The 22620-nt window shown below is 55.1% G+C and overlaps 2 protein-coding genes across 2 annotated transcripts in view; both read right to left on the reverse strand.

The window, feature by feature from the left end:
* Positions 1–15637, reverse strand: part of PTK7 (protein tyrosine kinase 7 (inactive)) — a 37218-nt gene extending 21581 nt beyond the window's left edge. The window contains exon 1 of the mRNA XM_082480159.1: positions 15538–15637. Coding sequence (XP_082336285.1) covers positions 15538–15568 — 31 coding nt within the window. The 5' untranslated portion in view covers positions 15569–15637. The remainder of the gene's footprint in view (positions 1–15537) is intronic.
* A 2196-nt stretch (positions 15638–17833) lies between these two features.
* LOC309669468 (heme-binding protein 1-like) lies at positions 17834–22560 on the reverse strand (the record flags this gene model as incomplete). The annotated part of the gene is made up of 5 exons (XM_082480158.1): positions 17834–18875; positions 19032–19215; positions 19358–19499; positions 22122–22207; positions 22380–22560. The coding sequence occupies 5 exons, from the start codon at positions 22558–22560 to the stop codon at positions 18701–18703; spliced, it is 768 nt and encodes a 255-aa protein (XP_082336284.1). The 3' UTR covers positions 17834–18700.
* Positions 22561–22620: the final 60 nt, after the last annotated feature.

Here is a 22620-nt window from a genome sequence, read left to right on the forward strand (position 1 = left end):
TCGGTCCCTATAGCCACATAAAGCAGCTGCTCAGAGCACGCCTGCTTCACACACAGCCTATTCCACTGCTTAGCAGATACCACAGAAACAGCAGCCAAGCCAAACACCCAGAGAGATTTGCATCTCCAAATTATTTCCAGCCAGCATGTTCCTCTGTGCAAGAGGTTCCAGTTGAGAAAGCCTCTCAGACGGGTAGAGTTGCAATAAACCACTCTCTCCCACCAGGCCAGATGGAAATGGTTTGATGCAGGGAAGGAGTTCTGAACACAGCAGGCTCAGTCTGATCAAGCCCAGCATCTGGAAAGTCTTTGGGCACCCATCATGTAAGCATTTTAAAACTACATCATTTCCATTACAGTTAAAGTAAAATAAAAAACTCACTCTGCACCCAGGAAAAAAAAATCATTCCTATTTAAGCCGCCTGCACAACTGGATGGGTATAAAACAGCATTTCTGAGAAATGCTCAGCTAGAGTAGCTTTGGCTTCACAAGCTGGGAGGGACTGCACCAGCACCTAGGAGCTCCAGGTCTAGGGCAAACAGAGCACGGTGTACTGGGGTGGATCATGACGATGAGGGACTTGGGAAAACAGCATCTATTTGCCCCTACAGTTGTCTCATACACCTGGATCCAACAGCCCTGCTTCTGAGAGTGTGGGTCTGCTCAGATGATGACCGAGACTCTCCCTTTGTGGGGATTTGCTCCAGACTTGCAGGAGACGTGATGTCTACACACCGCCACTTCACACCAATTATCACACCACCATGCAGGCCATGCATCTAGGTCTTCCCTGCATGCTCTGTAGAGGGCCATGTTGAATCAGCCTGTAGCACAGCCATTTGCATCCATGAGCAAAGTCTCAATTGCAAAGCACCCAGACACGCAGCCTTCCAGGTGGGAGGAGATGACCCAGAGGAGAAGCAACCCAGGATGAAAGCAGGCAGAGAGGCATATCCCCATCCTGTAACAGCTGGGGACATCTGCTCATCCCACAGTACTTGGCTGTTTTGTTTGGGTCCCAAACGGAAATTGAAGAGCTGGTCCATTCCTTCCTCACTTCCATCCTTGTGTGCCAATGCAAGATTATGTCTGCCTAGACCCTGGCCACCCTCATGGGCCCCCACCAGGAGCCCTCTGACATATGGCAGATGCAATCCCTTGTTTGGAAACATCTTGGCTGCTGGCCTACCAGTGAGCGACAATTGCTCTGCAATAGGATCTCAGCCTGAGCTCCTGTCTGGAGTCCCACAGCACCTCTCCCCACTGCCCTCTGCATGGAGAAGTGCTTTTAAACACAGGCTCCAAGCAACCATTGAAAACCCAACTCTGCCCTTCAAACCAACCTTTAGAATTAAAAAAAGAAAACCCTGCAACCACTTAGCACAATTCCCATTAGCCTCCCCAGAACTGTTCAGAGATGCTGCAAGCTGTGGGGGATCTTCTCCCATGTGGTTAGCAACCCTCCCTGCTCCTCCCTGCCCTTCCAGGCCCAGGATCCCATACTTGGGAAACAGCTAAGCCCAATTTCTGAGTAATTATCGCAAGAAACCAGAACAAAGCCACTGGGGTTTGAACACTGTAAATCAGTTGCTGGAGCAAATGCTAAGGGTCGCTGTAACGCGCTGGGGTGCAGCTGGCCATGGGAAGAGCTCGCTGCCACACACAGCGGGGAGGTGCGTGCAGCCTCCATCGCACACAGCCCCAGTCCCAAGGCAGGCAGGAACTGCTCACACATGTGCTGCAGGAGAAAAGACCAGCATAACTGAGAAAAAGGCTCAGCATGAGGTTCACCAGTGAACCCAGGTACCTAGCTGCAGACTCCCAACAGCTGCCAGCACGTGCCATGATAGCCAGGCTACCCTGGCACTGACCTCACTCACCCACCCAGTTCATGCAAGTTTGGGGTTTCCCTGCCTCTGTTCCTCATGCTGCCCATCCTGCCTCCCCAGCACAGACCCCACGAATCGCAGCCCCCTCCCCACCCACACACCCCTCAGGCTTGCTTCCTCCAAGACCATCCCAAGCTCAGTTTCATAACTCTGCCAGAGGAGCTCTGCAGCTCCACAGCTCCCTGCCTTCATCCTTGCACCAGCAGCAAGGACAGACCCTGCTTTCCTGCGTGCTCAATGCCAGACAGCAGGATAAGAGAAGAGCCACCCCAAAGCAACATGATATGATAACCTGTGCAGTCAGGGACAGGGTGGTCGGTGGTGGAGAGCGAGGTCCAGGGCATTTCCCACGGCATGAGCTAGCTGCTGCTCCAGCAATGAGCAAGAACAGCAACACGGGTGCTCCTCTGCAGCCACAGAGCAATGGGAACACTACAGGAGGTTCCTCCTCATTTCCAAGCAGAGCAGGGCTGCTGCCAACCAATACCCAACTGCAAACTGACTTGGGCTGGTGGGACAGTCACCAAGGCTGAGGGATTCTCTAAGGGCTCTACACGATATGGAGGATGTGTCTGGGCTGAACTGCTAGATGTGCCTTTCCTCCACAGTCCCTCCCTCTCAGCACCTTGCTCAAACAGGGGAAAGCTGGAGCACACCAGGGAAGTCGCAGAGGTAGCCAAGCTCCTCGGCTCCCCACAACAACTGGGGCTGCTTAACCAGAACGACTGGCCTTGGCCCCGCAGGAGGTCCCTGTCTGTCCTCGGAGCAGGTCGACACCGCTCTGAGCCATGCTCTGCAACAGGGCTGCGCCCCTGCTCCTGGCATCCGCTGCAAGAGGGACAGGCATCTCGGGGAGGGGAACACACCTGGTCCCACGGAAAGGATGCCATTCTGTGGGGCCACTGAGGCAACCAGGTGGTCCCAGGCCCCTAAGAGAAGCCCAGGTAGCCCGCCTGAGCTCCCACCCCAGAGAACCAGCCCAAACCATGAGCGCAGTGGTGCAGCTGGGAGGGGGACAGGGCAGTGTTAGCAGCCAGACCACAGCTTCTCCCACCTAAACACTTGGGGCACAGGTGCATGCTGGCAGTTCTCTCCACCACTCAACCTCAGGCTTGCAGAGAAGAAAGCTTGGTCAGGCAGGTGGGCCCGTGCATGCTCGCTGAGCAGCACAGGCACCGGTGGCCACAGGACCCCCAGGAATGCCAGGCAGATAAACAAAGGCAGAAGAACAAGCAAGACAGAAAGTCCACAAGCCCAGTGCAGGAGCTGGGAATCCTGCTGGCTCAGTTAAACCCTCTTTAATGGTGCGTCAGCCAAAGGCTCCCAAGCAGACATGGCCAGCTGTGTTGCCAAGCCCCAACGAGAAACACAAATGCTTCAAGGGTGACTCAGCACCAGCAATGGGGCTGCTGCACCCACCAGTCCTGCTAACCGACTCTCCCAGGCTCGCTCAGAGCCCTTGAGCGATTCCCTGGCTTTCTCAGAAACACTTATTTACAGCTGATGTGTGCTACCAGCAGTGCACAGCAGGCTGGAGACGCAGCTGATCTGGAGGCCGAGCTCTCCGGTCAGCACAGCAAAGGTATTGCACTTTTCTCCTGTGAAAGGAAACATGGCAGCCAGGTGCCAAGTGGAGCCAGGACGAGCTGCATCCTCCCTGTGCAGTGGCCTCGAAGGATGGAGCTTCCCCCACAATTCAAGCAAGGGGCAAGCGAGAATGCAAAGGTCTTTATCAAGCAAAACCCCTGTGTGGTGTCTAACAGCCAGGGAGGTCCTTGCCAGCAGGGAAGATCTGCGACAGAGCTGGCTCCGGGCTCAGCACTCCTTGCCCCGGGGCTGGAGGTGAGAACCTGCGGTAACGAAGCCGCATTGCTTCACTCACAAGGTCCACGTGGCTTGAGGACTCGTCCCATGGTAGCTGGGGCCAGCACCTCCAGGTATCCCAGGAGTGCTCGCCACTATGTCCTCACACCCCTTCGCTCAGGCTGAGGTCCTAAGGCTGACGTTGCCATCCCAAGCCCAGCCAGGAGGGATTCCTCCACAACAGCGCTATGTGTGTCTGTGTATGTGTGTGTGTGTGTGCGCGCGTGGAGGGAGCCCCTGGCCAGGGCTTCATGTTTTTCCGGTTCTAGCTGAAATGCTGTTCCAGAAGATGATGGGAAAAAAACAGAACAAGCTCCATAAAGCTGCCTGGCTCTTCCCTTCAGCAAACAGGAGCCCCAGCCAGCCCAGAGAATGGAAACTCAGGCTGCAGAGACAAAAGAGGGATGCGGGGGGCGGGGAGGAGGAGGCCAGGGCAAGGGAAGCGGCGTGAAGAGAAGAAGCACGCACACGAGGCCTCCAAGCAAAGCCAGCTGCTTCATCAACACACTGTCGGAGAAGACGACAAAGCTGCTGCTCACAGCCAGCTCCTCTCCACACAGCCACGCTGTTGGGTCAGCACCCGAGCCAAGGCTGCGCTGGGCAAGGCGCACTCCTGCCAGCAAGCCCTGCATGCTCTCCCAGGCCTGATTGTTGGAGAATAAAGCAGATTTGGCATGTGGAAGCTGCTTGAGTGATCTGCCTCTCTGCATGCTGCCACCAAACCCCAGTACTGGAAGGAGGAAAACCTCCCCTGTACAACCCAAACCTGCGCTGGCTCTCGGGTGTGCTTGGTCTTGCAGATCTTGCTCTCTGAGGGGGATAGGTGGGAGGGCTACAACCTTACCTGGCAGACCCCAAGCCTGACATGGCCCCATCAGCAAGCTCCACAAACACCCCGAGAGCAACAGAGCAGGGACAGCAGCTGGGGGGGGAGCGACTGGGGGGAGAGAGGGTGTAGACAAGAACTCACATCTACACCAGCACAAGTACCTTTGCTGTCCCCCTCTCACTATCTTACACTTATCTACAGGGACTTCAAGCCCACCCATAAGCTCCAAGCAGGACACTCAGAGCCGGGGACAAAGGGACAGCTGCGCTCCTGAGCCTTGCGTGCAAGGAAGCAGACAGGGAGCTTATTTATCTCCCAAGCCCTGCTCTGGGATAAATATTTTAAATCTCTCTCCAGGTCATGGTGGTATATTTACAGCTAAGTTTTCCTCAGTTATCTGCCTGTAGAGAGTCAGATGGATTTGCCATGAAGCCAGGAAGATCCAGCTGGCTAAGCTCTCCAGACAGCTTATAGCTCCCTGCGAGAAATGGTTCGTCCAGTCCCATAGTCTTGAGAATTAGACCCATGCTGTGGCAACTGCTGCAGGGATTTGGTTGTACAGCCCCTGCATGCAGCTGCCTCTGCACAACCCACCCACCAGCACCCATCCAGCCACTCTGCCTTCCCTGGAGCAAGGGGATGCGACATACAGCATTACATCTGGGGCAGTCCTGCAGCCGTATTCCCCACGGAGCAAAGCTGTGCCATGGGTCCAGCTCAAGATGAGCGAGCCTCTGGAGCATTCCGCTTTGCCATTTGGTTTACTGCAGGTTTGACTTGTTTGCTCCCCTCCCATAGGAAGGAAAGAAGCTCCCAGGAAAGGCGCTCCCCAACAACACACACCAGCTTTTCCTAGCAGCCATCATGGTGCTGCAAGCTAAAAATTGCCCCATGCATCTAGCAGTGCCAGAGACAAGTGAAACAGTCCTCACTCCACTAGCTGCATTGGTGTCTCTCCTATTTATGTGGGCTCTACACTGTTGGGTTTTGACCTCTGCCAGCATCTGAAGCTTGCAGAGGAGGGACAGGCTGCCCAGGGCTTTTCTCTGGGTCCGTATCTTTTCTGTGTCACACCTCACGAGCATTTCAGGGACACTAGTTAACACTGCCTGCTATGTACTGCACATCCATTTTCAGCCTGTGTGGCACTATCTTCCTCCTGGCTGCAAAGCATCACCCGCAACTCCCCATATCTGTCTCCAACTACACCCTACAGGTCTGCAGATTTCATCCAGCTCCTCTTTTCATTGCTGGAAAGCTGAAGACCAGCTCCATTTCACAATCGCCATTTATGGTTGTACAGGGCAGAACTGCCGTCCAGCTACAGCCTCCTGGGGAAAGCATCACTGGGGAGGCTGGACCTGCAGCATCACTCACCTCTGAAAGCAAAGAGGGCACAGCAAGGAACAGTTCCTTGTTTATTTTCATTAGAGCCATTTATGAATCTATATTAAAAGCCACAAAAATAGGAAAGTAGACAGAGAAGCTAATATTTCCTCTGCTCATGCAATATTAATTAAAAGGTAGCTTCTGTATGAGACATTGCTACATTACCTCTCAGCTAAAAATGGAGACGAGTCACAGAGTGGGAAGAATATACAAGCAGGGCACTTTCGGGAATACTTTTACAAATCAATAACGAGGCAGAACACTTGCTACAGATAGATCTAATGCAAAGCCCCAGTGACAAATTAAAGAAAAGCTCAGGTATAACAGAACTGCAGAGGCTGAAATTCATAGTAACCAAATCCCCTTGAAAAACAAGTGCTTTTCTCCATAGCGGCAGAACAGCCGATTCCCAATGCACCTGGAGAACAAATAATTCTTATTGGACAGTCACTAATCCACTGATGGGAGAGCACCAGGACATCCTAAGCAACTAAGTGCTAAGGGAGCACACAAACAGTGGCCACAGACACCCAACAACCAGGTCCTGCAGAGTAAGAAATTGTGCTGAGATATCTGTAGGTGTTTGGCTGCCTGACAAGCCAGGTAAAATGGATTGCTCCATCAAATCCATGGCACGTCTCTGTCTGCACAGGAGCCACACAGGAAAGCACCTCCAGCCAGTGAGAGGCAGGGCCAAATCCCAGCAAGGCCACAGGAACACAGTGTGACACTGAAGGATGCCCAACAGGACACTTGTTTCCTGGGAGCTTACTTCCTTGCCAAAACGTTAACCATTCAGATTAATGGTTTCTGCTTCAGGCCACGTGGTTTTGAGATTTTTTCCTTAGCTGAGTGGAAGAATTCTTATCAAAAAAAGTCCCTGATTTCCAAGAACCACCTGAACATCTCAGCAGCCCTGCCCCAGCTCTGCTCCGATTTCTCACCACCTGTTGTGAACTGGGGGCATGGCTCAAGGAGACAAGAGCAATCTCAAGATGGGATGAGGAAGCCACAGCCACACCTGGCATAACAGCAGTGCTTACAGCCAGGCACAGGAAAGAAGCTGAGTAACAGGAAAGTCCAAGAAGGGGACATGTGGCATGATATGGGGGGGCCTGGATACAGAAGAGGAACCAGGAAGAGAGGAGACAGGACGCACAACTGGAAAAGGAACAGCTGCACCTGGGCCAGAGCAATGGAGCAGCAAGACAGAGGCAGGACTTGGGCAAAAGGGTGAGGCCCCAGCAAGCAGCTCCTCCACTTGTGCGTCTGAAGGCTGCAAGCGCACACAACGTGCAAGAAGAGCCATCAGGAGCTAACTCAGCAGAGAAAAATCACACGTGTCGCCTTTGCAGCTCGGCTTTCGCTTGGAATATGGTGGATAAACATCTGTTTAACCCCGTCTGGAGGAAGGGACGAGCTCAAGACAACCGGCTGACATCCAGCCATCTCGCTGCTACAGAAGGAGGCTCAGCTCAGGAACTGGCCACTCCCATAGCACCTGCCAGACACTCTCAGATGGCTCCCAGTGTTCACAGCAGGCGGTATGGAGAGACAGGAACAAAGAAGAATGCCAAGTAACACACAGGAAGCTCTGTTTAATTTGGTCCAAGACGATCTGCACTATTCGTCAACTGCTGGAGGAGACTTTCAATGTCGGCCCCTCTCCAGGGCAGCTGTAGAGGCAACTGAACGACTCGTCCCCTGCAGCACAAACCTATATGTGCTTCCACGGATGGTTCGGGAGAGCCAGATGCACTGCCTTGGGTGGCACCTTACAAGACTGTCTGGCTTTATCTTCTCTGATCTTGTCTTTGCTGGAAAAGACAGAAACCATAACCTTTCCTCCCATAAAAGCTTCCCACGGACACAGGGACTGCCAGCGACTTCAACATAGGCAGCACCACGGAACAGCTCTATGCCATGCACGTGATGGGCCTCTCCAGCAGAGCCAGGACACACACCAAAGCCCGCTGCATGGAGAGCAATAAAGGCACTTGCAAGCCACAGCTTGTCCTGCTTTTAACCATTTGGAGAGTCACTGTACATTTCAGTGAATCAAAGGCTTGCTTTGTGCTCCTATACAGGCCAACGGGCAACCATAATGAGAACATATATAGTTGGTCTTAAGCAATACCGTGGCTTATCTTGCGCCAGCATCACATTCAACAGCAGGGACAACCCCACACAGAGCTGCCCAGAGGCACATAAGCCTCCCCTCTGCAGCCAGAATGGGGCTTGGCCTCCCCACGCCATGGCTCTGGGGACAGAGCCCTCCGGCTCAGCGTGATGGAGGATGGAGCCAACTCGGCGTGCCCAGACCGACAGTAGTAGGGCACTGCCTTAGCTGGTTTTCAGGGCGGCCCAAGCTGCACCCAGGTGTAAAATCCTGATGCTTGGACAAACCTCATCTCACAACAGCATCGCAGGAGAGGAAAAGTTATAAAGCCTGCCAGCTTAGAGCAACCCTGAAAACAAATATCTGCTGTTAGCACCAAGGTCTGAGTGCAAAGCACTCAGGGACATTCCTGTCCTGCAGGACTGAAGTAATCTAGGAACTCAATGTATGTCAACCAGGAGCTGAAATACAAGTATCAAAGAATCACAGAATGGTTTAGGTTGGAAGGGACCTTAAAGATCATCTAGTTCCAACCCCCCTTCCATGGGCAGGGAGACGTCCAACTGGACCAAGTTGCTCAAAGCCCCATCCAACCTGGCCTTGAACGCTTCCAGGGATGGGGCATCCACAACTTCCCTGGGCAATCTGTATCAGTGAAGCAGACTTCTAATAAACACTCACTTAAACCCCAGCCCCTTCCCACACCAGCTCCCAACACAGGCAACAACCTTGTGTTTGTCATCCTTTTCTCCCAGCCTGCAACAACTCCACTTCCAGAGCAGGAGGGTTCACCCACCCAAAATCCAATGTGTCACCCCACTTTCTGGACAGGAGTCTGCTCATATCAGTTTTCCTCATTCATTATCCCGCACAGTATGAACACCAATCCAAGACACCCCAACCTCACAGAGGTCCAGACCATCTGACAATGGTGGATTCAATTCACACACACTCAGGGGCCCTGTGCGCAGCCCAGTCCACAAATGCCAAAATTCCTGCCTGCTCCATTCAAATCAGTGCTTAATTTGACAAGGAGAAGACAGGCCATTGGTATCCCACCAGGAAGCTCCATCTCACATGAGGAATCATCAGTTAAAAACAGATATACCTCTGCTCCAGAAACAATTTGTGTGCGCTGCTGCGAAGGGGACAGGGAGCTCACTAGTACTCATCACTGCGACATTCCACCCTGGCAAGTGACAGTCTGAATGCTCCTGTGGTTGAATCTGGCTAGTTTTCATTTCTGCTCTCTAGGGCACCTGGACACCTCAGCATCCATCTGTTCACTATCAACAAGAACATTTTAAGCAGTGACCTGGGCCTCACCTGGATGTCACATAAAACTTTTAAGGATTAAAATGTGCTTTTTAAGAGAAGCCCATGCAGAACAACTTCAGAGGGTCAAAATTGGAAAACAGAGGATAGATTTTTGAAAGCTGACCAAATCAATGCAGCAGCCCCAGGCAGTAACAATCTGCAAAGAATATCAACAAAAGCACCTACCCATCAACTTTCCTAAAGTGCTCTAAGACAGGCAGGGTCGGGAAGGGCTCGAGGTGGGCCAGCACACCAAAGCTCCGCATCCCAGGCACACAGACGAGGTTTTCAGAAGTTTGCAAACCACTCTGAAGTCCCCCTCGCCTCTCTCTTTGCTGATCAGACAGCACGTATTAGTTACCTCTCAGAGGAGAGGAAAGCAGTCTGTTCTGTGCACAGACAGAGATTGCTTCCCTGAAAAAGGCAAGGCTTAAATTAAGACTAGAAGTACTGTACGGCTCAGCCTTTTAAGCTCAGGAAAAACATTTTTGTATTAAATCTAAAAAAAAGCTGGCAAGAGTGAGGAACAGAGCTGGAGCAGCAGTCAATGAAAAGCACATGTGCTGCAGACCTGGCTGCCAACACAAATTGATGCTTTGAAACAAAGACCACTTGTCTTTGGCTTGAAGATCTTCCACAGCTACTCGGCAGGGGCTGCACAGATTAAAAGGAGACACAGGTAAACACAGGAGAGCAGCACTTGCTGCCAAGTATTTCCCTGGAACAAAGGAATGACCTGAAATGGAGTCCCTGCCTTGACGGGTTGGCATGGGTTCATCGTCACCGTGCTGCAATGTGCCAAAGCAGGCAGAGCCAAGAGGAAACACTGGACAAACCTTTGGACAGGAATCCATTCAACCTGAATTCAAGCAGCACCCAGACCCACAGACACACAGCCTGGACCCGGAGAGCTGCAGCTGCTTAACTCACCAAATGTGCCTCCAACTTCAAGAGCCCATGGGAACTTCACTACAACCAACCTGTACCTGTCTCCCACGGAGGAGGATATCCATAAGAAAGCCCAGACAACTATTCTTCCAGTGCTCCACTCCTTGAGACCGCAGACACTTGTGAGCATCCTGCAAAGCTTCTGCTGCACTCTGGTCTAGTTCCCAAACCAACCTACATCTGTATAAAGACATGCCTTGCGAGCCTCTCTTCCTTCCCCCTGCCTGCACTGTGGTACCTTCAGAAGGCACAGGAAGAGTGAAACAGGTGACGGTCTTCCTCACTGTGATCCTTCAGTCTGGCCCTTTTTTGTTTAGGGACAGCAGCTGTCCAGTCTAAAACAAACAGCAATAGCAAGAGTTCCCATTACAATGCAAGGTGGATTTGCTGGCACAATGTGACTTGAGAGGTGATAGGACACTGCTCCCTATGTGAGGAGTGACCCAGTGAGTCATCACCTCTCAAGTCACGCTAGCGCCCAACAGCAATGCAGGAAAGCAGCCCCTGGGTCAGTTTCCCCATAGACAGGTGAGGAAGAGGAGAGAAAAATGGAGAGCTGATAGCTCATCAACACAACCAGCGTAGCAGGTCCAGACAGAACTGGGTAGGATGGAGGAGGTGGAAGTGCAGGATGCTGACCAAGCCACATCCTCCAGAATCAAAAAGCCATGTGCTAGCTTTCCTACGCTGTGGTTCAACAGCTTTGACGTTAAGAAGTGAGCAAACAGCTTCTAAAAGATCCCAGGGTCCCCCACCTCACTCACACTCCCTCTGAACATCCTTCCTAAAAGGCAAGAGATGCACAACATATCTGGACTGCTGAAAGCTCACAAGGACTTAAGGAACAAGATGTGAACCACGTGCAGAGCCTCCCAACCACGACAAAGCCCAGGGAAGCGCTCCTGCTCTAGCAGGCAAGCCACATGAAAAGCCTGAAAACCTGCAGCATTCCTACCTGCTCCCTGCCAGGTCTCTCTCAGAGAACAAACCCTTCTGTGACCAGCGGTGGGATTGCTTCTTCCAGGCACACTGGCACACAAGGTATGCTACGTTCACAGCACAGCCCTTTAACCCCACTACGCAAGATAACATCTGCTTTTCTAACAGACTAAAGGCATTTACAAACAGCTCTTGGATACCACCTCCCACCATCCTCCAGGCAAAGAGAAGGACATGGAAACAGGCCACCCAGCACGGCACCTCTGCCATGCTGATGCCCAAGAATCAAAATGTTACCGATTGTCAAATTGTCATTTCTTCCATCTCCTTTCCCTCTCTCCCCCAAGACACAGTTGAATTCTTATAAAGGTAAAAGACAGTACACTTGCCTTTCTCCCACCACAGGCAGGACCAGCCTTCTCCAGGAGGTATCGCCATGCCAAAAGTATTCCCCTGGGGGCCTGGGGAGGTGATTTGGTACAGCTGCCTCTTTCACTTACACAGCAAAATCCACTGTGCTAGCCCACAGCTTTTGTGAACCCCCTCAAACCCAGCGTTAACAGCCCCCACAACTTAAAAACTCACAAAGGAGAATGTTCCTATGCATCTGCCAAGCATCTTGTCAGCCTCACTGCCCTCCAGACCTCCGAAGAGATGCCTGTCCCAGCCCATGAGACCGCCACTTATGTCAGGAGAACGAGACCTGTTCCTTGGGGTCTGGACAAACAATCGCATGTTCTCCGATCTCAGGGGAATTTCCCTGCAAACATGGCAGTAGCAACTGCCTTCACAAAGAACACGTTTGTACCCAGGTCTGTCTCCTGCTAAATAAGCATTTGTTCCAAGTTCCCAAATACTGAAAGCAGTGGAAACACCCACTGCTAATGTGAAATATTTTGCATTCCAGGCCTGAGAGCTACGCTTGAAAATGTTCAGAAAGGAAAGAGTGTTTATTCACTGGAGAGAGGTGTAGGTCCAGCTATTTACTTAAGTCCACGTGTGCTTGCTGGAAGACAGCTTTGATCTTCGCAGCTCAAATAGCAGATGAATTGCAATGAAGGGAAGAAAAATATTAATGTAAAGTTACCCTAGTAAATATCTGTAACCAGCCTTCAGATCTTTTTTAAGTGCCTTATCGCTTACAGCCAGACTGACCCTGGCATTCTTGCTCGTTGCCCCAAACCCAGCCTCTTCTCTTCCCACTCCTTTCCTACCTTCTTCCCTCCATTCCCCTTGGGCTCCATGGCCTTTGGAGAAAGCATAGCCTGCCCTCCCAGGACATGTATGCCTGTCTGCTTGGACCCAACATGGAACAGCCTTTGGTCAAACAAGACGAGACCTATCCATCTGAGCAACACACAGACGTGCAGTGCTATCCACCCACCTCTCTTGAGCAAGAGGGCTTCAGCAGACTGGGAGGAAGCGCGCTCCCATCAGCAACAGCATTCATCACCCAGCCTACAACTAAATACAGGTGTTTGCTGCAGTTTAAATGTCTGCCTATTCTGCCTTTAGAAGCCGGTCTCATTCCAGATCAATTAAGAGATCAGAGGACATCTTTAAAGGATGCAGAACACGACATCCCTCTGGTCAGTGCTGGCTCTCAGTGGTGCAGGACCCACTGTGCAGACAAAGAAGTGCCTACGGCCACAACTATGGAGTCACCATGCCATTGAAGCTCCTGCCACATCAAGGTTACAGCCTGCCAAGAGCACTGCCTGAGCACAGCCAAGTCCCAAGGAGATCATGTGCTTTATAAGAAAAGAATGGTATTGGCTTGTCACCACTCTGCCCCAAAACAGCTCAGAAATGTGCTGAGCAGCACGGCTTTTTGGCTGCTGAAGGGATGCTCGCTTACATCAGCTATCATAGTACTTGGTCTGGCTGCAGAGGACTCGGAGCCACTGGAAAACAGGCGGCAGCTTCAGCTCAAAGAGCGAAAGTCACCCATGTTGTACTATTGGAAATCTATTTTGTAGTCTTTAAACCCAAGACAAACTCTTAGATCCCATCTTATAATTCCTTTTTTCAGAGATTTTCTTCTTTAGGAACAGGCTTGCTAGCGAGTACAAGAAAAGCACTGCCACACAGAAACATACTGCTCAACACAGGACACGGAGGTGCTTCCAAAACGAAACAGACCTTTCAGGGTTTTTTAGCTTTAAAGAAAAGTTGACTCAGCAAATATTTCCTCTGCTAGCATTTCAACCACATGTTCCAGCAGAAGCCAGCACACATCTGGCACGCCGCAGCGTCATTGCCAGAAAGATCACAGCTTCACTGAGGAACGGAAATGGAGGAACAGGGACCAGCAATCCAGGCACCAAGCACTCCTAGAACACATACGTGGCAAAGGAGGACTACAGAAAGAACCTGCATGAGCCATGGATACCCCACACTTCACAGATCTTTCCCCAGCACTCTCTCCAGACAACATCCACAGGCAAAGGCAGACACTGCCCCACAACCCACAAAACTTACCACTAGCGCATAAAACCTAGACATTGAACTATACATTTTGGCCACATTGCTGGCGTCTGAGATTTTTTACAGTATCCGTGAGCTGTATGGCAGCACGTTCCTCCCAGTGCTGTAGGACGTGGTCCTGCTGAGCAGGAGAAACGAGGAGGAGAGTACGTGCGTGGAGCAGCATGGAAACTCCAGCAACAGGAGAGGGGAACGTGCCAGCAGGAAAAGCAGCGGACAACCCTCACAGGCAGCCCTGCACATCCCAGCTGCCAGTGCCGGCATGCTGGCAGGTAGGCAAATGCTGCGGCAGATTCACCAGGCCCTGTGGCTCCAAACCAGAGCCCAAGCAAAGCATGCACTCCCCCTCCAGAAACAGCCTTCCCAGAAAGCTGCCAAGGCAATCGGCAATTACGGTGCTAATCAGATAAATAAGTGCCGCTTTTCGTGCTTATCAGCTGTAAATTGGACATTACTTGCAGCCTGGCAGCAGGGCTCAGCCATAGCTGACATGCAAAGAGCAGAAGCGCTATAAATATCTGTCCCTCAGCAGCAGTATCTTCCCCTCCGTCCCCAAGTGCTGGGCTAAGATTGCTCTTGATTTTGCAGCAGAAACTGCAAATCAGACTGCACAAACGCGCACGGTGATACAGAAGGGATCACAAGCAGATACCAACAGGACCCCGTCCATAGGGCTCCCAACCAAAGCAGGCAAAAAACAAGGCGGTGTGACGCGGAGCAGACACAAGACCCTTCAAAGCCAGGCTGGAAACCAGCTGGCATCCCCTGCTGCTCTCACAACACAGCCAAACCCACCGGGGCTCCTCAGGCATGGAAAATGGCGCTTAGGAGGAGGCCATCAGGGAGAAACACCATGGAGCTGAGCGAGGGAAGACGGGATGGGGCCTCGCGGCTAGAGACGAAAGCAGCAGCCAAGGGAAAACAACCATTTGCCCCCCAAACCTCCACACCGCCAATGAGGATGGCAGAGCTGGGAAGAGGCAGGGAGGCTGGCTCACACCCCGCACGGCACGGAGAGTGACACCGGGGTGGGCGAGTGGCTCATCTGGATGCCCCCAGCAAGGGACAATCCCCCCCCTCCCCCCCAGCGGTTGGGAGGCCAATTTCCACCGGTGGGAGCACGCTGCCTGCCCGCCGTGTGTCCTCCCACTTTTGATCCGCTCAGACGCCGTGGGAAAAGCCACCCCCGCCGCTGCACACCCGTAGCCTTCCCGGTGTCAGCCCTCACCACGGGGCACGGAGAGGCGGCGAGACGGGGGCCCGGCCCAGCCCGGGGGACTCCGGGAGCCGCCTCCCCGCAGCGCCGCCGCTCCGGCAGCGCCCATTCGCCGTCTCCCAGACGGCGAACGCCCGGTGTATTTGCATCCCGGTGCATTTAAGCGCGACGCTCCCCCCCCCCCCCCCCTCCATTCTCCCCCGCCTCCCAACCCGGCGGGCGGGCGGGCAGGGCGAGCCGCCGCACGCCGGGGAAGAAGAACCGAGGCGATGCGGCGCAGCGACTCCCCGCACCGCAACGGGGCTCGGCGAGGCGGGGGCGCGGCCGCCCCTCCGGCAACGGAGAGCGCCGGAGCTCCGCGCAGCCCCAGATCCGAGACGGGGCTCACGGTGAAGCCGCCGCGCTGCGCCGCGCCGCGCCGCCCCCCGCCCCACCGATGGCCCCGTGGGGGCGCGAAGCTCCGCCGCCGGCGGGCACCGGGGGTACCCGCGTTCCCCCAGGGCGGGGGAGGCTGCAGCGCCCCGGCCCGGCCCGCACTCACCCAGCACCAGGAGCGCCCGCACCGCCGCCATCCTCCGCGCCGCTCCCCGCCGATCGGTCAGTGCGCGCCCCGGCCCCTGGCCATGCCGCCGCCTGCTGCCGCTCCGCCTGCCGCCTGCCGCCGCCGGGAGGGGCTTCCGGGGGTGGGGCGGCCACCGGAAACCGGGAGGGGCTCGGGGGGCGCGGGGCCCCGCGGGCAGCGCCCGGCTCAGCTCCCCACCCCCGCCGCGGAGGTGGTCGGCGGCGCTGTCCCCTGCAGAGCGGGCCCGAAGGGCCGCTGGGGAGCCGCGGCGACGGCGGATGAGCCCCACCGGTACCGGGGGGGCGCGCGCGCGCCCGGAGGCGCTGGGCTGACCGGCTGGGACCCCCAGGGCTGCTGGGTGGCCCCTGCTCCTATCTGCAGCCAGCCCCAACCCGGGGTGCCCCGAGCAGCGAGGAGGCAACCCAAGGAGCTCCCCTCCCACCCAAGGGGCTCCGCACAGACGGGCTGTTTGTTAAACTGATGGCAGAAGTTCCCCATCTGTACCGGCGAGACCCCCTGAAAGCACAGGGGCACCCGGGAGCCCGCTCTGCGCCCCGCTACGGGCAGAGGGCTGGATGCGCAGCCCCAGCTGCACAAGACATGGACGTGCTCCCCACATCCCCCAAAGTGGGGGCGCAGCGCTGCGAGCTGCGCCTGCGGGCTGGAGGCCTCCCTGCCCGTGGAGCCTGCTGCAGCCCTGCACCGCCGGCTCTGGCAGCAGCAGCTCTGAATACCGGCTTTCCAGCCAGTTTGGTGGCTGCTGGCTGCTTTTGGTACTGGGTGGAAGACTCGCTATCAGACACCCCACAGCATCCCCGAGAGCACTGCGGGATCCGTCACTGAGGATGCTGAAGCCTTGACTTAGCAAAGCCTGTGGCGCAGGATCCCCAAGACCACATGCCTGCTGCTGCCCTGCATGGTGGTGGTGCTAGCCTGGGGCTGCCCCAGAAGCTCCTACCATTACCACCTCCAATAGAGCCTGGGAGACCACGGGGCTGCCCCAGCAGGGCACGTGGCTGTGCGGCTTTGCCAGTAGCCGCAGACCAGGCCTCTCTCATAGGGAAGCCACCGCTTCCTGCCACTGAAAGCTGTTCTGGTTGTGGTTGGGGGCCGAGCAGCCCCAGAGGAAGCGGTAGCCTATTCAGCAAGCCCTAGAAAGCAAGTTTTACTTCCACCTGTCCTGTAAGCTCAGGAGGAGCAAACAAAGCACCTGATATGCAGCAAGAGGAAGGGTCTCTGTCCCACACACACAGGCTGACTCTGCTCTCCCACTGATGCCGAACGACCTGATCCCAGCCTCACGTAAGGGAATTGCTTCCCCTTCCCCGGGAGGGAAGCGAACACAGCAATGCTCACCCAGGTATCACCACTCTTTATCTGAGGAGCACTTGCCACGTCAGCCCTCAGAGCTGCAGGCTGTCACAGCACCTTCCCAGCCCTACCTGCCTTTAGTGCCCCAGGGACAAGAACTGCACCACAAGATACCCAGGAAGCCACCGTGTGCTCTCACTGTGTGTGCCCAGATTCTGCCTGAAGCTAACTTGCTCCCTCCAAGAGGGTTTAATGTGCTCGGCCCCGCTCTCCCCACAGCCACAGGCTCACTGCCAGAGGGCAAGCCAGCCCGGGCCAGGGCAGTGAACAGCATCTGATGGGAGAATGGGGTGGCAGAAGCCACCTGCACTGCTAGGGGCAGTAAGACCAGAGCTGGCACCAGCTTTCCCCCCCGTCCCCCTTGGTCCAGCTGCATCGCAGGGCCAAAGGGCCAGAGTTTGAGCAGCAGCAGCAGGAGGCAAGGCCCATGGCACACCTCCAGTTACAGCAGAAAGAAACTCCTTGGGAACCGGGTCAGAAAGCAGCCAGAATTACCTCCATACTGGGCCGGTTAAGCACATCCCTGCAAAAGTACACCAGTTCCTGCAGCCACGTTAGAGTTCTCAGCCCCCAAGATCAGGTGCCCATGTGCAGTACAGCCAAAGGAGCCAGCTGTTTTCACAGGGGAAAAATGAGGCTAGAGCAGATGCCAACCAACAGAAAACCACCTTACCTGCAGGGGAGTGTGGCCAGAGTTGTTTGTAGCAGCAATGTAAGCAGCCTGCGCAGCAAAGCAGAGGCTGTGCCTGGCTGAATACAGGACCATAACCTGGGCAAACATTAGACCCCTTCTAATTAGCCACAGCTTTGCAGCCTGGAGCATCTTGAGGAGGGAGGGAGCGAGGCTCTTCCCAAACAAACCTGGGCACCCCACATCCCCACCATCAGTGATCAGCAGTTGTAGTGGTTTGAGTTGGGTTTATTTGCTGTTGGCACTGCCAGCTTCCCCCAGGAAAGCATGGCGGTATTCATGGATGTGAAACTCACTGATCAATGCACAACGCAACACACAGCAGTGCCGCTGCTTTCAGGACCCGTCCCTCTCAGCTTGCAGCAGGTCCACAAAACAGCACCCACAACGGATGGACAAAGGCTGCCAGCGCCCCGGTCCTGGCTGAGGGATGGTGAGTGACAGCCAGGGAGGCACCCAAGAGTCCAAAGAGAGCCACCCCAGCAGGAAACGTTCAGGATCCACATCTCGCTTGTGGAGAGCCCTTTCCCCGCTTCGAACCCCAGTGTTCCTGTAGCAGCATTTCAGTGGCTCTGTTCAGGACAGGCAGCCATTCTCACAGGAAGCGGGCCAGAGCCCCAACAGAGCCCCACACCTCGTATGCAGTCATTTGCCTTCCAGACACCATCAGCTTGTGACTCTGCCAACCACGAGCCCCGCTAGCGTGCCTGGCACAGCTCTGCCATCTCGGCTTAGAGCTGAGAAAAGCCCAGGTCAGGCTAGTACATTGCACAAGCCCATACGGTTACTGCCTTACATGAGCCCCCACCACGTGCTTCCCACCAGGAGCCTGCTGCAGAGGCTCTCCCCAGTGCCAGCTCCAGCCCCAGCTGGCCCTTGCGGGGGCAGGTGAAGGGAGGACCAGGTAGGTTTTCTCCCAGCTGGGCCCTCACAGGGCAGAGTGCAAACCCACCCCGCAGTCTCCTGGTCTGTCATTTTGTGGGTGAGTGGTGGGTCAGGATGTGCATTCGTCTCCTTTGGGTCAGAACTGCCATCTACACCAGGTCCAGTCGCAGGACGGTTTGCGGTCACAGAGGGGACTCACTCTGCTCGGCAGATGAACCAGATCTCATTGCGGCGCTGCGGGATGCTGGGATTTTCATAAACAGCCACAATGTAGGTTTCCCGGAGCACAGTGTCTGTGGAGCCCAAGAGCTCCCAGAAGAGGCTGATCTCTCGCAGAATCGTCTCTTCAGTGGTCATCCCATAGAAAACCCTGCAGCCAAGGGAGCAATGTCAGCAACAGAGCCAGCACATTCCCCCTTCCCACAGCCAGAGCTCCCATCCCTCTGCTCAAAGAACCACAGCAGCCATGCAGGGAGTTCATACACCTCTGTTGAGCTGAGAAGACAACCTCTGGTGCTGGGGTCACCTGGTTATAACCCGGAGCGGTGCCCTCTCGGTGATGTGGACTTCAGGGTCCGTGGGAACGGGGGGATTTTGCTGGAATTCTCCCGGGAGATAATAGGCAGTTACGACCTCACGCTCCAGCTGGGTGCCCTCCTTGGTCAGGCGGATTTCATTAAGCACTGGGACTGTCATGCCCAGATAGCAACCTGGAAGGAGGCAGGAAGGTGGTGGACAAAGTGAGACGACTGGGTCAGTGGCGGCAGCCCTCCTCCCCACTCCAGGTGAACAGTGGCAGAGCCCTCCCTTTGTGCAGCCTGCCAGCCCCCTCCAGCCCCTGCCTGCACACACCTACAGAGTTCTCCTTGCAGATGTAGCGCATGAGCTTCATGAAGCTCATGGAGATGCTCTGCTCATACATGGGCTCCCCCTTGGTGACACACGCCCACTTCCCAGCTGGGTACCGCCGCTCCTCATAGGCTGCTTCCTCGCACTGAAACAGGCCACAGACAAGCCAAGTCAGAGTTAAGCACACTGACAACACTGCAGTGCTTGGGTGGCAAAGCCAACATTGACAGGCAGGAACTGGGGAGACAGGACTCTGCCCAAATGAGATCCCCTGCTAGACAGTGGTTGGCAGAGGAGGCTGGAGAAGGTGAGGGGAACTGGCATCACACGCACCTCAGACAAGGACACTTAATGGCACTGGGCAAAAGTCGGCGAAAGGAAAAGCACAGACAGGGGACAGGGTGCAGGGAGCCTTGGAGGCTCCTGGCATGCACAAGGAATGCAGCACATCCTCAGCAAGGGGGAAAGGACTTTCTGCTCCCCTCCAGTCACTGTCCTGCCTACTCACAAGGATGTTCCCGATTCCAGGCACCCAAAGGCCTCCAGTAAGGTTGATGCGATTCTCAGGCACAGTGCCTTTTCCCTGGAGCCCTGCATGCACAGAGGATAACAAGCAAAAAGCTTCCTGCTCTGTAGAAAGGAAAGTCTGGCAGAAGAGCTCTAGCACTCAGAAGAGCTGTGAAGGCTGGAACAAAGCTCCTCTCAGATCCTTCTCCCATACCAAGAAGTGACAGGAAGAAGAAAAGACACAAATCCAGCTGGTGCAGAGGGGACAGCTTTGTGGGATGGGTCAGAATCTCTATTTCCAGCACAGATGTTCAGTCTTCTGGACAAACCCAAAAAAGAAGGTGGGCAGGGAGGAGTGGGAAAATTGCATCTGAATCTGCTCATAGCATAGTTATAGCCACAGGTACCGCATAAAGAGGGGGTGGGAAGTTGTAGCCAGCACCTATCTTCCTGCTCTCAGCTTGTTCTTCAGCCAGATTAAAGCGGTCATGAGACCACCTTGTTCCACAGAGCTCAGGGCACCTGTCCAAACTGCTGTGCTGCACAGCTGTGCTGGCAGCAAGCAAGCCAGGAAGTTGTGACCAGCCTCAATGCTGAGTGCAGCCTCCCTGTGGTTCCACCCAAACCAGGTCTCTGCTCAGAAAGCCAAACCAAAGGCAGAAAGAAGGCACCTGGGCTGCTCGTGTACCTCAGTGGGGTGCCAGAAAGAAGAGTGCCCCAAAACACTGCAGGCCAGCCAGCATTCACCCTCTAGATGAGGCCATGTGTGCTGTTGTCCCACCAAGCAAAGCAGAGCAAGAGGATTTTCCAAGCAAGGAAACCACTAGACTATTTGCAACTCTCATGTTCCACACCATCTGCAAATAAACATATCAACCCAGCAAGGCATGGTGTCCGGTCCTTCCACAGCCTGATCCTGATATTAAGCATCACCGCTCTGGAAGATGAGACCTGACCAAGAGAAAGAGTGAGGATGCTCCCTGCAGGACCAGAGGCAACAGGTCCCTGCAACACAAACTGGTGAATTTGGCTGAGTACTGACAGAGCAAGGGTCTGTACATGGCATAACAGTTCAGTTGCCTCCAAGAGGATGAGAGCTTGTAGCACTGACAGCTCAGGAAGAGCAGTCAAATACTACCAACCTGCCTGATCCTGGGAAACGTGTCCTTTAGGGCCTCAGCTCCAGAGGCCCCTTAGCGCTAATGCTGGGAAGTGGCTCCTATCTCCTCACCCAGCCCCAGAGACAAACTCCAAGAACCCTCCTCAGGCACAGAGGGGATGCTAATTGCAACAAAAATTCTTCAGGCTCCACAAAATCTTGGGGCCCCATTCCTGCCTGGGACCGGCACAGGCAGAGAAGAGCCCAGACTAAGTCTCTGGGACCCAGAAGAACAGGGAAAGAGGGAGTGTGGTGAAGTCCCAGTTTAGAGCTGTACAACCCACATGCTCAGACATGTTTTACAGGCAGGAGCGCTGGACCTCAGCCCAGAAGAAACTGGTTAAGCTCTCCTCATATACAGGACAACTGACAGATGTCTTCTTGGTAGCAAGCCCAACCAAGTCTGCAGAGACACAGAAACCAGTCTGACAAGCGCTTCTTCACAGTTATTTCTCAAAGCTCAGAAGCACACTTCTGTGCGAGAGATGGGAGGAGGTGTACAACTCAGCCAGCAAGCACAGGAGATCTTCAAGGCAGAAGCTACCACATTTGGATTGGCGGTTGTGACAAACAGCAGCACATACTGACAGCCACCGGCCCTGTGTTCCCTGCAGAAGCATCAGTATCTTGCGCCAGCTGAGATCTTCAGCTCAACCCAGTAGCCCCATAACTAGCGCAAACACAAAACCCAGCAGCACTTTAAGCTATGCAACACAGTGTTTTGCGCCAGGCAGGGCACAGGCTCTGACGTGCAAATTCACTCTCTGGGAGATGCCCACCCCAGCAGAGGACAGGTTGGCAAAAGGAGGCAGCTGGAAGCCGGGAGACTAGAGAAAGCAGCGAGCCCAGTCCGATTTTAAAATAATGGCTGGGAAGCCAAGCATCGCCATTACTCAGCGCCGGAGAAGAGGCGGGAACGGCAGAACGCCGCACCGATGCAGAGCTGCAGCGCTTCAGCAGAAACCTCTGCCGGGCCGGTGCGGACAAGACGACACGTGGCCGCCTTCTCCCCCATGGAAGACGCCGCCGGGACTGGCGGCGGCGGCACCGGCGGGCAGCGGGAGGGAAAGCCGTGTGTGCGGGGAGGAGGCAGGGCCTCACCTTCTCCTGCTGCGAGAGGGTAACGTAGGGCACGGCCTCGCGGGCCTGGCTGTGCTGGATCATCTGCGCGATGGGGCCCGCCATGTCTGCAAGGCAAAGCACAAGAGAGGAGAGGCGAGGCTCGCCCGGGCTGGACACCGGCGGCAGTCCCGCGGGGCACCAGGGCCCGGCCCCGAAGCCGGCTGGCGGGACGCTGGCAGCCCCGGAAAGGCGTCCCGTGTCCCCGTCCCCCCCGCCCTAACGGGGCTCAGCGCTCACCTCGGGGCAGGCTCACGCGGTGCGTGCTGGCCACGGCCTCCCAGTAGGCGAACAACTGGCCCCGCTCATCCTCTTCTTCCTCCTCCTCCTCCTCCTCCTCGCCGCCGCCACCATCCTCCCCGCCGCCGGCTGCCACCTCCTCGCCCAGCCCGTCCAGGTCCTCCAGCCTGATGCGCGCCATAACCCTTCGACTAAGCCCCCCCCCTCTCCCCGTCCCCGCTCACCCGGAAGCCAGCGCCCC

Source organism: Vanellus vanellus (genome assembly GCF_965231255.1).
Source record: "Vanellus vanellus genome assembly, chromosome: 3".
Taxonomy (NCBI): domain Eukaryota; kingdom Metazoa; phylum Chordata; class Aves; order Charadriiformes; family Charadriidae; genus Vanellus; species Vanellus vanellus.